The following is a 17,533-nucleotide window of genomic DNA, read 5'->3' on the forward strand; positions in this document are numbered from 1 at the left end:
CCGTCTCCTCACTGGTTAAGCCTCCGCCACTCTCCATAGAGGATAATGTCAGCCGAACCCGCGTGCTATAATTCGCAGGCCCCTCGCGCTGCGCTCTCCCATTACAGTAATTACCGCCATCTCTCTCCTCGCCGCGCACAGTGGGTCGCAGACGTTTTTCTGTAATTCTCAGGAACATTTCGCCACTAATGTTCAGGGCTGAAATCTCAGACTTTTATTTTTACCTACATTTATATGTTGATGTTTAAAGAGCGATAATGAAATAATAGTCAAGAGAAGCGGCGAGCAAAAGAGCGGCCAACCCTCCTCCGCACACACCTGCACTGAGCGCGCGGCAGGGCAGGGGACTACAAGTCACAGCAACGTTTTCTAACAGTTGTCTTTTATGCAGTAGTAGAAGCCTTATGTGCTGTACCAGGGAGGTCCTTGTGGATTACTGCACATACACTACCAACAGGTGGCGCTGTACCAGGGAGGTCCTTGTGGATTACTAGACATACACTACCAACAGGTGGCGCTGTGCCAGGGAGGTCCTTGTGGATTACTGCACATACACTACCAACAGGTGGCGCTGTACCAGGGAGGTCCTTGTGGATTACTAGACATACACTACCAACAGGTGGTGCTGTACCAGGGAGGTCCTTGTGGATTACTACACATACACTACCAACAGGTGGTGCTGTACCAGGGAGGTCCTTGTGGATTACTACACATACACTACCAACAGGTGGCGCTGTGCCAGGGAGGTCCTTGTGGATTACTACACATACACTACCAACAGGTGGCGCTGTACCAGGGAGGTCCTTGTGGATTACTGCACATACACTACCAACAGGTGGCGCTGTACCAGGGAGGTCCTTGTGGATTACTACACATACACTACCAACAGGTGGCGCTGTGCCAGGGAGGTCCTTGTGGATTACTACACATACACTACCAACAGGTGGCGCTGTACCAGGGAGGTCCTTGTGGATTACTACACATACACTACCAACAGGTGGCGCTGTGCCAGGGAGGTCCTTGTGGATTACTAGACATACACTACCAACAGGTGGCGCTGTGCCAGGGAGGTCCTTGTGGATTACTACACATACACTACCAACAGGTGGCGCTGTGCCAGGGAGGTCCTTGTGGATTACTACACATACACTACCAACAGGTGGCGCTGTACCAGGGAGGTCCTTGTGGATTACTACACATACACTACCAACAGGTGGCGCTGTGCCAGGGAGGTCCTTGTGGATTACTACACATACACTACCAACAGGTGGCGCTGTACCAGGGAGGTCCTTGTGGATTACTACACATACACTACCAACAGGTGGCGCTGTGCCAGGGAGGTCCTTGTGGATTACTGCACATACACTACCAACAGGTGGCGCTGTACCAGGGAGGTCCTTGTGGATTACTACACATACACTACCAACAGGTGGCGCTGTGCCAGGGAGGTCCTTGTGGATTACTACACATACACTACCAACAGGTGGCGCTGTACCAGGGAGGTCCTTGTGGATTACTACACATACACTACCAACAGGTGGCGCTGTGCCAGGGAGGTCCTTGTGGATTACTACACATACACTACCAACAGGTGGCGCTGTGCCAGGGAGGTCCTTGTGGATTACTACACATACACTACCAACAGGTGGCGCTGTACCAGGGAGGTCCTTGTGGATTACTACACATACACTACCAACAGGTGGCGCTGTGCCAGGGAGGTCCTTGTGGATTACTGCACATACACTACCAACAGGTGGCGCTGTACCAGGGAGGTCCTTGTGGATTACTGCACATACACTACCAACAGGTGGCGCTGTACCAGGGAGGTCCTTGTGGATTACTGCACATACACTACCAACAGGTGGCGCTGTACCAGGGAGGTCCTTGTGGATTACTGCACATACACTACCAACAGGTGGCGCTGTGCCAGGGAGGTCCTTGTGGATTACTGCACATACACTACCAACAGGTGGCGCTGTGCCAGGGAGGTCCTTGTGGATTACTGCACATACACTACCAACAGGTGGCGCTGTGCCAGGGAGGTCCTTGTGGATTACTAGACATACACTACCAACAGGTGGCGCTGTACCAGGGAGGTCCTTGTGGATTACTGCACATACACTACCAACAGGTGGCGCTGTACCAGGGAGGTCCTTGTGGATTACTAGACATACACTACCAACAGGTGGCGCTGTGCCAGGGAGGTCCTTGTGGATTACTGCACATACACTACCAACAGGTGGCGCTGTGCCAGGGAGGTCCTTGTGGATTACTGCACATACACTACCAACAGGTGGCGCTGTACCAGGGAGGTCCTTCTGGATTACTAGACATACACTACCAACAGGTGGCGCTGTACCAGGGAGGTCCTTGTGGATTACTGCACATACACTACCAACAGGTGGCGCTGTACCAGGGAAGTCCTTGTGGATTATTAGACATACACTACCAACAGGTGGCGCTGTGCCAGGGAGGTCCTTCTGGATTACTGCACATACACTACCAACAGGTGGCGCTGTGCCAGGGAGGTCCTTGTGGATTACTAGACATACACTACCAACAGGTGGCGCTGTGCCAGGGAGGTCCTTGTGGATTACTACACATACACTACCAACAGGTGGCGCTGTACCAGGGAGGTCCTTGTGGATTACTAGACATACACTACCAACAGGTGGCGCTGTACCAGGGAGGTTCTTGTGGATTATTAGACATACACTACCAACAGGTGGCGCTGTACCAGGGAGGTCCTTGTGGATTACTGCACATACACTACCAATAGGTGGCGCTGTACCAGGGAGGTCCTTGTGGATTACTAGACATACACTACCAACAGGTGGCGCTGTACCAGGGAGGTCCTTGTGGATTACTAGACATACACTACCAACAGGTGGCGCTGTACCAGGGAGGTCCTTGTGGATTACTAGACATACACTACCAACAGGTGGCGCTGTACCAGGGAGGTCTTTGTGGATTATTAGACATACACTACCAACAGGTGGCGCTGTACCAGGGAGGTCCTTCTGGATTACTACACATACACTACCAACAGGTGGCGCTGTGCCAGGGAGGTCCTTGTGGATTACTAGACATACACTACCAACAGGTGGCGCTGTGCCAGGGAGGTCCTTGTGGATTACTAGACATACACTACCAACAGGTGGCGCTGTACCAGGGAGGTCCTTCTGGATTACTACACATACACTACCAACAGGTGGCGCTGTGCCAGGGAGGTCCTTGTGGATTACTACACATACACTACCAACAGGTGGCGCTGTACCAGGGAGGTCCTTGTGGATTATTAGACATACACTACCAACAGGTGGCGCTGTACCAGGGAGGTCCTTGTGGATTACTGCACATACACTACCAACAGGTGGCGCTGTGCCAGGGAGGTCCTTGTGGATTACTACACATACACTACCAACAGGTGGCGCTGTACCAGGGAGGTCCTTGTGGATTACTGCACATACACTACCAACAGGTGGCGCTGTACCAGGGAGGTCCTTGTGGATTACTGCACATACACTACCAACAGGTGGCGCTGTACCAGGAAGGTCCTTGTGGATTACTAGACATACACTACCAACAGGTGGCGCTGTGCCAGGGAGGTCCTTGTGGATTACTACACATACACTACCAACAGGTGGCGCTGTACCAGGGAGGTCCTTGTGGATTACTACACATACACTACCAACAGGTGGCGCTGTACCAGGGAGGTCCTTGTGGATTACTAGACATACACTACCAACAGGTGGCGCTGTACCAGGGAGGTCCTTGTGGATTACTAGACATACACTACCAACAGGTGGCGCTGTGCCAGGGAGGTCCTTGTGGATTACTGCACATACACTACCAACAGGTGGCGCTGTACCAGGGAGGTCCTTGTGGATTACTACACATACACTACCAACAGGTGGCGCTGTACCAGGGAGGTCCTTGTGGATTACTAGACATACACTACCAACAGGTGGCGCTGTGCCAGGGAGGTCCTTGTGGATTACTAGACATACACTACCAACAGGTGGCGCTGTACCAGGGAGGTCCTTGTGGATTACTACACATACACTACCAACAGGTGGCGCTGTACCAGGGAGGTCCTTGTGGATTACTACACATACACTACCAACAGGTGGCGCTGTACCAGGGAGGTCCTTGTGGATTATTAGACATACACTACCAACAGGTGGCGCTGTACCAGGGAGGTCCTTGTGGATTACTACACATACACTACCAACAGGTGGCGCTGTGCCAGGGAGGTCCTTGTGGATTACTAGACATACACTACCAACAGGTGGCGCTGTACCAGGGAGGTCCTTGTGGATTACTGCACATACACTACCAACAGGTGGCGCTGTGCCAGGGAGGTCCTTGTGGATTACTACACATACACTACCAACAGGTGGCGCTGTACCAGGGAGGTCCTTGTGGATTATTAGACATACACTACCAACAGGTGGCGCTGTACCAGGGAGGTCCTTGTGGATTACTGCACATACACTACCAACAGGTGGCGCTGTGCCAGGGAGGTCCTTGTGGATTACTACACATACACTACCAACAGGTGGCGCTGTACCAGGGAGGTCCTTGTGGATTACTACACATACACTACCAACAGGTGGCGCTGTACCAGGGAGGTCCTTGTGGATTACTAGACATACACTACCAACAGGTGGCGCTGTACCAGGGAGGTCCTTGTGGATTACTAGACATACACTACCAACAGGTGGCGCTGTACCAGGGAGGTCCTTGTGGATTACTACACATACACTACCAACAGGTGGCGCTGTACCAGGGAGGTCCTTGTGGATTACTAGACATACACTACCAACAGGTGGCGCTGTGCCAGGGAGGTCCTTGTGGATTACTGCACATACACTACCAACAGGTGGCGCTGTGCCAGGGAGGTCCTTGTGGATTACTAGACATACACTACCAACAGGTGGCGCTGTACCAGGGAGGTCCTTGTGGATTACTGCACATACACTACCAACAGGTGGCGCTGTGCCAGGGAGGTCCTTGTGGATTACTAGACATACACTACCAACAGGTGGCGCTGTACCAGGGAGGTCCTTGTGGATTACTAGACATACACTACCAATAGGTGGCGCTGTGCCAGGGAGGTCCTTGTGGATTACTGCACATACACTACCAACAGGTGGCGCTGTGCCAGGGAGGTCCTTGTGGATTACTAGACATACACTACCAACAGGTGGCGCTGTACCAGGGAGGTCCTTGTGGATTACTACACATACACTACCAACAGGTGGCGCTGTACCAGGGAGGTCCTTGTGGATTACTAGACATACACTACCAACAGGTGGCGCTGTGCCAGGGAGGTCCTTGTGGATTACTGCACATACACTACCAACAGGTGGTGCTGTGCCAGGGAGGTCCTTGTGGATTACTAGACATACACTACCAACAGGTGGCGCTGTACCAGGGAGGTCCTTCTGGATTACTACACATACACTACCAACAGGTGGCGCTGTGCCAGGGAGGTCCTTGTGGATTACTACACATACACTACCAACAGGTGGCGCTGTACCAGGGAGGTCCTTGTGGATTATTAGACATACACTACCAACAGGTGGCGCTGTACCAGGGAGGTCCTTGTGGATTACTGCACATACACTACCAACAGGTGGCGCTGTGCCAGGGAGGTCCTTGTGGATTACTACACATACACTACCAACAGGTGGCGCTGTGCCAGGGAGGTCCTTGTGGATTACTACACATACACTACCAACAGGTGGCGCTGTACCAGGGAGGTCCTTGTGGATTACTGCACATACACTACCAACAGGTGGCGCTGTACCAGGGAGGTCCTTGTGGATTACTAGACATACACTACCAACAGGTGGCGCTGTACCAGGGAGGTCCTTGTGGATTACTAGACATACACTACCAACAGGTGGCGCTGTACCAGGGAGGTCCTTGTGGATTACTAGACATACACTACCAACAGGTGGCGCTGTACCAGGGAGGTCCTTGTGGATTACTACACATACACTACCAACAGGTGGCGCTGTACCAGGGAGGTCCTTGTGGATTACTAGACATACACTACCAACAGGTGGCGCTGTGCCAGGGAGGTCCTTGTGGATTACTAGACATACACTACCAACAGGTGGCGCTGTACCAGGGAGGTCCTTGTGGATTACTACACATACACTACCAACAGGTGGCGCTGTACCAGGGAGGTCCTTGTGGATTATTAGACATACACTACCAACAGGTGGCGCTGTACCAGGGAGGTCCTTGTGGATTACTGCACATACACTACCAACAGGTGGCGCTGTGCCAGGGAGGTCCTTGTGGATTACTACACATACACTACCAACAGGTGGCGCTGTACCAGGGAGGTCCTTGTGGATTACTACACATACACTACCAACAGGTGGCGCTGTACCAGGGAGGTCCTTGTGGATTACTAGACATACACTACCAACAGGTGGCGCTGTGCCAGGGAGGTCCTTGTGGATTACTAGACATACACTACCAACAGGTGGCGCTGTACCAGGGAGGTCCTTGTGGATTACTAGACATACACTACCAACAGGTGGCGCTGTACCAGGGAGGTCCTTGTGGATTACTACACATACACTACCAACAGGTGGCGCTGTACCAGGGAGGTCCTTGTGGATTACTAGACATACACTACCAACAGGTGGCGCTGTGCCAGGGAGGTCCTTGTGGATTACTAGACATACACTACCAACAGGTGGCGCTGTGCCAGGGAGGTCCTTGTGGATTACTAGACATACACTACCAACAGGTGGCGCTGTGCCAGGGAGGTCCTTGTGGATTACTACACATACACTACCAACAGGTGGTGCTGTACCAGGGAGGTCCTTGTGGATTACTACACATACACTACCAACAGGTGGCGCTGTACCAGGGAGGTCCTTGTGGATTACTAGACATACACTACCAACAGGTGGCGCTGTGCCAGGGAGGTCCTTGTGGATTACTGCACATACACTACCAACAGGTGGTGCTGTGCCAGGGAGGTCCTTGTGGATTACTAGACATACACTACCAACAGGTGGTGCTGTACCAGGGAGGTCCTTGTGGATTACTGCACATACACTACCAACAGGTGGCGCTGTGCCAGGGAGGTCCTTGTGGATTACTAGACATACACTACCAACAGGTGGCGCTGTGCCAGGGAGGTCCTTGTGGATTACTAGACATACACTACCAACAGGTGGCGCTGTGCCAGGGAGGTCCTTGTGGATTACTGCACATACACTACCAACAGGTGGCGCTGTACCAGGGAGGTCCTTGTGGATTACTACACATACACTACCAACAGGTGGCGCTGTACCAGGGAGGTCCTTGTGGATTACTACACATACACTACCAACAGGTGGCGCTGTACCAGGGAGGTCCTTGTGGATTACTAGACATACACTACCAACAGGTGGCGCTGTACCAGGGAGGTCCTTGTGGATTACTACACATACACTACCAACAGGTGGCGCTGTACCAGGGAGGTCCTTGTGGATTACTAGACATACACTACCAACAGGTGGCGCTGTACCAGGGAGGTCCTTGTGGATTACTACACATACACTACCAACAGGTGGCGCTGTACCAGGGAGGTCCTTGTGGATTACTAGACATACACTACCAACAGGTGGCGCTGTACCAGGGAGGTCCTTGTGGATTACTAGACATACACTACCAACAGGTGGCGCTGTACCAGGGAGGTCCTTGTGGATTACTAGACATACACTACCAACAGGTGGCGCTGTACCAGGGAGGTCCTTGTGGATTACTAACAAACAGATCAATGGCTGCACTCAACTGTACTAAAGCAAGGAAATGTGCGATACATGAAATGTGAATACCATAATGGCTTGTGAAATCTATGAAAAAACACATGAGATTCTTAGCACAAGATTTGGCCAAAAAATGTGAGCCCGTCCACCAAACATCAAGGTAATCTCAGATCGGATGGGTACCTGACCTCTCTGCCTAGTGTGAACACTTACCTATGGCTCATAACATGGTAAAGCCTGCATTTATAGGAAGGTCGGAACCAACTGTGTTTGGATGTAATTAAAATCACAGCATGGTGAAGGGCGGAGCGTTCAAGCCAGAAAAAACAGTACATAGTAAATATAAGAAAACTGACTGAACAGCAATCTCGTCTGAACAGGTGCATAACCAAAAAAGTCTTACATATGGATTACTAGACATACACTACCTATAGGAGGTGCTGTACCAGGGAGGTCCTTGTGGATTACTAGACATACATTACCTATAGGAGGCGCTGTACCAGGGAGGTCCTTGGGTGTCACTAGACATACATTACCTATAGGAGGCGCTGTACCAGGGAGGTCCTTGTGGATTACTAGACATACACTGCCTATAGGAGGCGCTGTTCCAGGGAGGTCCTTGGGTGTCACTAGACATACACTACCCATAGGAGGCGCTGTTCCAGGGAGGTCCTTGTGGATTACTAGACATACACTGCCTATAGGAGGCGCTGTTCCAGGGAGGTCCTTGTGGATTACTAGACATACATTACCTATAGGAGGCGCTGTACCAGGGAGGCACTTGGGTGTCACTAGACATACATTACCTATAGGAGGCGCTGTGCCATGCTGATATGCCTGGAGTTGCCCTTTAAGCACGTATACATATGGGAAGCATAGCGCCTCGTGTGCCCCAGCGCGCTCACGTGTGCGGACGCCGCTTATCCTCGGCAGCACTTGCTTCTCTCTGCTCACATGGTAAATATCAGGGAATATCTGGGCACAGGCGGCAGCGTCCTGCGGTACGTGGGCTCACTGGCGAGTCCTGGCAGCTGCCACACGCTCTGAGTCAGTGCTGGAAAATACACAGCAGCCCGAGCTGACAGGGGCTTATTACCGCCGGTCCTGTCTGTGGGGGCGCAGAAACGGTGCTCACTTATTCCAGTTAACCCTTCCACTTCCAACAAGACATGTCACCCGGCGAGGGAGGGGGAAGACAGATAACCCAAAAGACCCAATGCATAGCGGGAACACTCCCAAAAGAGCCATCGTATACTGGGACACCCCCCAAAGACCCACCATATACAAGCAACACCCCCAAAAGACCTGCCGTATACAGGGTCACCCCCCAAAAGTCCCACCATATACAAGCAACACCCCCAAAAGACCTGCCGTATACAGGGTCACCCCCAAAGACCAGCCATATATCAGGAACACCCCCAAAAGACCCATCGTATACTGGGACACCCCCCAAAAACCCACCATATACAAGCAACACCCCCAAAAGACCCACCATATACCAGGAACACCCCAAAAAGACCCGCCGTATATAGGGTCACCCCCCAAAGACCCACCATATACCAGGAACACCCCAAAAAGACCCGCCGTATATAGGGTCACCCCCCAAAGACCCACCATATACCAGGAACACCCCAAAAAGACCTGCCGTATACTGGGACACCCCCCAAAGACCCACCATATACAAGCAACACCCCCAAAAGACCTGCCTATCACGGTTTACGGGGAGGATACCTTTATTATCCCCACCACTCACATCAATTCGTCATGAACCGGGGGTGTTTGGTTGCCCCTGGTTCCTTATGAAGGGGATTTGTCTATATCCCACTTCCCTTTTCCGATTTGAAACTTGTAGCTCTCTGGCACCCCTGTCACGATAATGTAAAAAATGTCATATTGTGAGTTTAGTTTCAGAAGGTTACCTGGCTTTCCAGACACGCTGTGGGCCATTCCGACCCCCCCTCTTCTCTCTCTGCCTGCTGCTTGTGTGTGTGTGAATCCTAAACCCCTCCCTGAAGAATGTTTATGGTTCTATGCTGGGCAGACATTTCTCCCTAGACTCCTCATTTCCCCCCTCCCATCGAATACTGGCCAAAACTGGTACTTTCTTTGTTGAGATTCTTTGTTCTATTAAGGTGATATATAGTGGCACCGATCTGGGCTATTTGATTGTGCATTATCGCGCACACTGAGCTCTGCTACATCCAAGTGCAGACAACAGACCCACACTGTGGGCCATTCCGACCCCCCCTCTTCTCACTCTGCCTGCTGCCTGCGTGTGAATTCTAAGCCACTCTTTCTTCCCTCATTTCATCCCTCCCACAAGAATTTTTTATGGTTCTATGCTGCAGGCAGACCAGTCTCCCTAAAACTACTCATTCCCTCCTCCCGCATAATACCAGCCAAAACTGGTATAGCCACTTCCAAACTGCATGGGTCTTTTTGTACTATTAAAGGGATATATTTATATTGGCACCGATCTGGGCTAGAGATATAAGAATTATATATTCCGGATGTCCATTGATAGATCTATCACTCACTGAAAGCGCTAGCAGCTAAACGCAACGAGTGCAAAGCGTGGAGTTCTCCTCAAGCGGTTCATGTAAGTACGCCGTGCTTACACTTTAAAAAATCGCCCAGACGTGGTGCACCTCGGGAACCTGGTGTATTTCGTATACGAGATTCATGCAGCGACATATGCGTAAAAATAGTTTTCCTAAGTCTAAGTAAAGGGGACATTTCAGCCCCTAAGTGATGTCACCACAGGGGGAGTGCCTGGGTTTTAGGCTAAGAAACAAGTAGTGAAGCGAGCTGTCTTCTGAGGTCTTTTTTCCTGGGGTCCAGCTGCTCTATAGATGTGACATGCATCTAGATGTGTGAATCCTACAAAGCCCACAGGCCAGCCATGATGATTTGAAATGATCTGAACTTTATGTAAGTGTTTTTTCAATTTTAATCCTTTTCTTTTATTTGTAATTGTAATGTGCATGCGATATTGTCTCCTTTGTGATATCTTTTTATACTTTGTAAACACTGCCTGGAGTAAAATATAAAGTTACTAGTTTGTCTCTCCTTGCTCTATAACGTACTGTCACGTCATCTGAAGTGAATTATGCTACTAATCTGGGTTGGCTCCGGACCCGTTAATAATTAAGAAATTGGAGATGGTGGCAGAGGATTCCTCCTGTGCGATTGAGAGACTTTGTAGCGATCGGCATCGTTGATAATTATTGCTCTCGCCTGAGTGGGAGTAGTTATATCGCCCTTGCTGCAGTGTGCTCCTTGGCCAGTACAAAGTAAGGCAGCCTTTCTGGTGACTAATTATCCTAGGTGCAGTACCGTGTCTGACCTGAGGGTAAGGGGGGCTGTCACGGATCCCACCGTGCTGCCACCAATATGTCACGGATCCCACCAATCTGTCACAGTTCACGGGGAAGATACCTTTATCATCCCCACCACTCACACCAATTTGTCACGAACCGGGGATGTTTGGTTGCCTCTGGTTCCTTCTGAAGGGGATTTATTGATATCCCACTTCTCAGTTCCGGTTTGGAACTTGCAGCTCTCTGGCACCCCCTTTATCCTCAGGTCAGTCGGGGTACTGCACCTAGAGTAATTAGTCGCCAGAAAGGCTGCCTTGCTATGTACTGGCTATTGGGCACACTGCAGCGAGGGCGATATAACTACTCCCACTCAGGCGGGAATAATTATCAACGCCGCCGTCACTACAAAGCCTTCCAAACGCACAGAACAAAGTATGCTGCCACCAGCTCCGATTCTCTTAATTGTTAATGGGTCTGGAGCCAACCCAAATCAGTAGCGTAATTCACCTCAGAGGACGCAACAGTTCGTTTAGAGCATGGAGAGACAAGATAGTAACTTTATATTTTACTTTAGGCAGTGTTTACGAAGTATAAAAAGATATTACAAAGGAGACAATATCGCATGTACATTACAATTACAAATAAAAGAAAAGTAAATATTTTACTCCAAAAAAGGTAGGCAGTGTTTACAGAGGTATAAAAAGATATTATAAAGAAGACAAATATATGTACTGTACAATTACAAATAAAATGAGATTAAAGTTGAAAAGAACACTACATTTCGTTATGTCATCTTATCTCATGGCTGACCCTGTGCTATGGGGGAAGGGCGAGCATATATCCAGATGCATCACCCCTGTATAGCAGCTAGACCCCATATAAAGACACGTGAAGATGGCTGCTTCACTCAGTTATTTCCTAGCCTAAAACCAAAGCACTCTCCCTGTGGTGACCTCACTTAGAGGCTGAATCCTCTCCTTTTCTTAGAGTTATGGCACCCATTTTTATGCCTAGCTTGCTGTACCAACCTCGTATATGAAAGACACAATGATCAGGAGGTGCACCACGTCGGGGCAATTCTTTTAAGTGTAAACACGGTGTAGTTACACGACCCGCTTATGGAGAAACCAGCTCTTTGCACTCGTTGGGTTTAGCTTCTAGCGATTTCCAGGAGTTATAGATCCCTCGATGGACATCCAGAATAAATAATCCTTATATCTCTAGCCCTGATCGGTGCCAATATATATAACCTTAAAAGCACAATAGAAGCCCATGCTTCCTATAACAGTTTTAACCAGTACCAGGTGGGAGAGGGGAATGAGTAGGGTAGGGAGACTTGTCCTCCGCAGCACGGAGCCATATAAATTCTGGAGGGAGGGGGGAAATGAGGGGTTTAGGATTACATACATCGGCAGAGGGAGAAAGAGTGGCTGAGAATTCCAGCCTTGTGTTGGCAAGCAAAGGAAACTCTCCTATTTCCTGACCAGCAAGTCCCCCAAAAGACCTGCCGTATACAGGGTCACCCCCAAAGACCCACCATATATCAGGAACACCCCCAAAAGACCCAATGTATACCGGGAACACTCCCAAAAGTCGTATACTGGGACACCCCCCCGAAGACCCACCATATACAAACAACACCCCCAAAAGACCTGCCGTATACAGGTTCACCCCCCAAAAGACCCACCATATACAAGTAACACCCCCAAAAGACCCACTAAATACCAGCAACGCCCCCAAAAGATGCACCATATACCAGGAACACCCCCCCAAAAGACCCACCATATACAAGCAACACCCCCAAAAGACCCACTAAATACCAGCAACACCCCCCCCAAAAGACCCACCATATACAAGCAACACCCACTAAATACCAGCAACGCTCCCAAAAGACGCACCGTATACCAGGAACACCCCCCCAAAAGACCCACCATATACAAGCAACACCCCACAAAAGACCTGTCGTTACAGGGTCACCCCCCAAAAGACCCACTATATCCAAGCAACTATATACAGGGACAACCCCCAAAGACCCACCATATACCAGGAACACCCAAAAAGACCAACTGTATATAGGGTCACCCCCCCCAAAAGACCCACCATATACCAGCAACACCCCCAAAAGATGCACCATATACAGGGACACCCCCCAAAGACACCATATACAAGCAACACCCCCAAAAGACCCACTATATACCAGCAACACCCCCAAAAGACCCACCATATACAGGGAGACCACACAAAGACCCCCATATACCAGGGACACCACTAAAAGATCCATCATATACCAGCCCCCAAAAGACACACTATTTACCAGAAACACCGCAAAAAGATGCGCCATATACCAGCAACACCCCTAAAAGAGCCGCTATATACTGGGAACACCCCACAAGACCCACCATATTGGATATGCTCTGCTCTGGCTTTTATCGCAGCCGATGAGGATTTTCTGCTTGCCCATTTTTCCTGCTTACAAAGTGTCAGCATGAAAACCTGCCTGTCCCCTGTAGATAATATTCCGCTCGCCGACAGGCGCCATTGTCACAGATAACGTGTATGTCTCTGCAGGACGCGGTATATTAACAGGGCTGTCTCACGAATGTCCCCAGGGTTCTACATAAGAATATATATATATATATGCTATGCTGCTCTGACTCCTGTGTCCCACTGCTTATCGACTGTGTCACATGAGACGATCTGCACCTTGGTCCAGTGATGGACACAACCTTTATTTCTATGTGAATGTGCTCTGTGTAATGTATCAGTGCTTTCTCCAGGAGCGGTGTGTGAATCATGGCGGACTCAGACGTCAGTGTGTCGCCTGAGCTGCGCTCTGTGGAAATTTCCGATCCCTCGCCATGGAGACAAGCAGAGGCCCGTCTGGAGAGCAGCACATGTGAGGAGCACGGTAAGTCACCGTTACACGCATGTGTGATCTCCAGATCACAGATCCCTACCGATCACAGATCCCTGCCAATCACAGCCCTGAGACCAGTGACTTCATGTGAACGGTGACCACGTACTCCATGTTTCAGTGTGACTTTTGGCCTTTGTATGATCACATTTACATTGTTACCCCTCTCCTCTGCTCACAGATGATGCAGAACACAACCCGTCCTTATCTACGGCCGTCCAGGAGCATCTAGATCTGGTAAGATCATGCTAGTGACCCACAGACGTGATGCATGACAGCAGAAGCGGCACGGAGCAGTCACCAGCTATAAATATGCCGAAAGGGGGCAGTGGGACGTGTTCTGGTGTCGTGATGATGTAGGTGACGCCTTCTGATCTTGGGGCGATGTAGGTGACGCGTTCTGGTCTTAGGGCAATGTAGGTGACGAGTTGTGGTGTCGGGATGTAGGTGACGTGTTCTGGTGTCGTGATGATGTAGGTGACGCCTTCTGATCTTGGGGCGATGTAGGAGACGTGTTCTGTGTCGGGATGATGTAGGTGACGTGTTGTGGTGTCGGGATGTAGGTGACGTGTTCTGTGTCGGGATGATGTAGGCGACGTGTTCTGTATCGGGAAGATGTAGGTGACGTGTTCTGTGTCGGGATGATGTAGGTGACGTGTTCTGTGTCGGGATGATGTAGGCGACGCGTTCTGGTGTCGGGATGATGTAGGTGACGTGTTGTGGTGTCAGGATGATGTAGGTGACGTGTTCTGTGTCGGGATGATGTAGGTGACGAGTTGTGGTGTCGGGATGATGTAGGTGACGTGTTCTGTGTCGGGATGATGTAGGTGACGTGTTCTGTGTCGGGATGATGTAGGCGAAGCGTTCTGGTGTCGGGATGATGTAGGTGACGTGTTGTGGTGTCAGGATGATGTAGGTGACGTGTTCTGTGTCGGGATGATGTAGGTGACGAGTTGTGGTGTCGGGATGATGTAGGTGACGTGTTCTGTGTTGGGATGATGTAGGCGACGCGTTCTGGTGTCGGGATGATGTAGGTGACGTGTTCTGTGTCAGGATGATGTAGATAACGTGTTCTGTGTCGGGATTATGTAGGTGACGTGTTCTGTGTCGGGATGATGTAGGTGACGTGTTCTGTCAGGATGATGTAGGTGACGTGTTCTGTGTCGGGATGATGTAGGTGACGCGTTCTGGTGTCAGGATGATGTAGGCGACGTGTTCTGTGTCGGGATGATGTAGGTGACGTGTTGTGGTGTCGGGATGATGTAGGTGACGTGTTCTGTGTCGGGATGATGTAGGTGACGTGTTCTGTGTCGGGATGATGTAGGCGAAGCGTTCTGGTGTCGGGATGATGTAGGTGACGTGTTGTGGTGTCAGGATGATGTAGGTGACGTGTTCTGTGTCGGGATGATGTAGGTGACGAGTTGTGGTGTCGGGATGATGTAGGTGACGTGTTCTGTGTTGGGATGATGTAGGCGACGCGTTCTGGTGTCGGGATGATGTAGGTGACGTGTTCTGTGTCAGGATGATGTAGATAACGTGTTCTGTGTCGGGATTATGTAGGTGACGTGTTCTGTGTCGGGATGATGTAGGTGACGTGTTCTGTCAGGATGATGTAGGTGACGTGTTCTGTGTCGGGATGATGTAGGTGACGCGTTCTGGTGTCAGGATGATGTAGGCGACGTGTTCTGTGTCGGGATGATGTAGGTGACGTGTTGTGGTGTCGGGATGATGTAGGTGACGTGTTGTGGTGTCGGGATGATGTAGGTGACGTGTTCTGTGTCGGGATGATGTAGGTGACGTGTTCTGTGTCAGGATGATGTAGGTGATGTGTTGTGGTGTCGGGATGATGTAGGTGACGTGTTGTGGTGTCGGGATGATGTAGGTGACGTGTTGTGGTGTCGGGATGATGTAGGCGACGCGTTCTGGTGTCGGGATGATGTAGGTGACGTGTTGTGGTGTCGGGATGATGTAGGTGATGTGTTCTGTGTCGGGATGATGTAGGTGACGTGTTCTGTGTCAGGATGATTTGGATGACTTGTTCTGTGTCGGGATGATGTAGGTGACGTGTTGTGGTGTCGGGATGATGTAGGTGACGCGTTCTGGTGTCGGGATGATGTAGGTGACGTGTTCTGTGTCAGGATTATGTAGGTGACGTGTTCTGTGTCGGGATGATGTAGGTGATGTGTTGTGGTGTCGGGATGATGTAGGTGACGTGTTCTGTGTCGGGATGATGTAGGTCACGTGTTGTGGTGTCGGGATGATGTAGGTGACGCGTTCTGGTGTCGGGATGATGTAGGTGACGTGTTCTGTGTCAGGATTATGTAGGTGACGTGTTCTGTGTCGGGATGATGTAGGTGATGTGTTGTGGTGTCGGGATGATGTAGGTGACGTGTTCTGTGTCGGGATGATGTAGGTGACGTGTTGTGGTGTCGGGATGATGTAGGTGACATGTTGTGGTGTCGGGATGATGTAGATAACGTGTTCTGTGTCGGGATTATGTAGGTGACGTGTTCTGTGTCGGGATGATGTAGGTGATGTGTTGTGGTGTCAGGATGATGTAGGTGACGTGTTCTGTGTCGGGATGATGTAGGTGACGAGTTGTGGTGTCGGGATGATGTAGGTGACGTGTTCTGTGTCGGGATGATGTAGGTGACGTGTTCTGTGTCGGGATGATGTAGGCGACGCGTTCTGGTGTCGGGATGATGTAGGTGACGTGTTGTGGTGTCAGGATGATGTAGGTGACGTGTTCTGTGTCGGGATGATGTAGGTGACGAGTTCTGTGTCAGGATGATGTAGGTGATGTGTTGTGGTGTCGGGATGATGTAGGTGACGTGTTGTGGTGTCGGGATGATGTAGGTGACGTGTTCTGTGTCAGGATGATGTAGGTGATGTGTTGTGGTGTCGGGATGATGTAGGTGACGTGTTCTGTGTCGGAATGATGTAGGTGACGTGTTGTGGTGTCGGGATGATGTAGGTGATGTGTTCTGTGTCGGAATGATGTAGGTGACGTGTTGTGGTGTCGGGATGATGTAGGTGACGTGTTGTGGTGTCAGGATGATGTAGGTGACGTGTTCTGTGTCGGGATGATGTAGGTGACGTGTTCTGTGTCAGGATGATGTAGGTGATGTGTTGTGGTGTCGGGATGATGTAGGTGACGTGTTGTGGTGTCGGGATGATGTAGGTGACGTGTTGTGGTGTCGGGATGATGTAGGCGACGCGTTCTGGTGTCGGGATGATGTAGGTGACGTGTTGTGGTGTCGGGATGATGTAGGTGATGTGTTCTGTGTCGGGATGATGTAGGTGACGTGTTCTGTGTCAGGATGATGTAGGTGACGTGTTGTGGTGTCGGGATGATGTAGGTGACGTGTTGTGGTGTCGGGATGATGTAGGTGACGCGTTGTGGTGTCGGGATGATGTAGGCGACGCGTTCTGGTGTCGGGATGATGTAGGTGACGTGTTGTGGTGTCGGGATGATGTAGGTGATGTGTTCTGTGTCGGGATGATGTAGGTGACGT

The 17,533-nt window shown here is 50.6% G+C and overlaps 1 protein-coding gene across 1 annotated transcript in view; it reads left to right on the forward strand.

Moving 5' to 3' along the window:
• DNAH2 (dynein axonemal heavy chain 2) overlaps positions 1–17,533 on the forward strand; it is a 149,771-nt gene that overhangs the window by 8,874 nt on the left and 123,364 nt on the right. The window contains exons 2-3 of the mRNA XM_077261641.1: positions 13,882–14,012; positions 14,200–14,255. Coding sequence (XP_077117756.1) covers positions 13,898–14,012; positions 14,200–14,255 — 171 coding nt within the window. The 5' untranslated portion in view covers positions 13,882–13,897. The remainder of the gene's footprint in view (positions 1–13,881; positions 14,013–14,199; positions 14,256–17,533) is intronic.

Source organism: Ranitomeya variabilis, chromosome 5 (assembly GCF_051348905.1).
Source record: "Ranitomeya variabilis isolate aRanVar5 chromosome 5, aRanVar5.hap1, whole genome shotgun sequence".
Taxonomy (NCBI): domain Eukaryota; kingdom Metazoa; phylum Chordata; class Amphibia; order Anura; family Dendrobatidae; genus Ranitomeya; species Ranitomeya variabilis.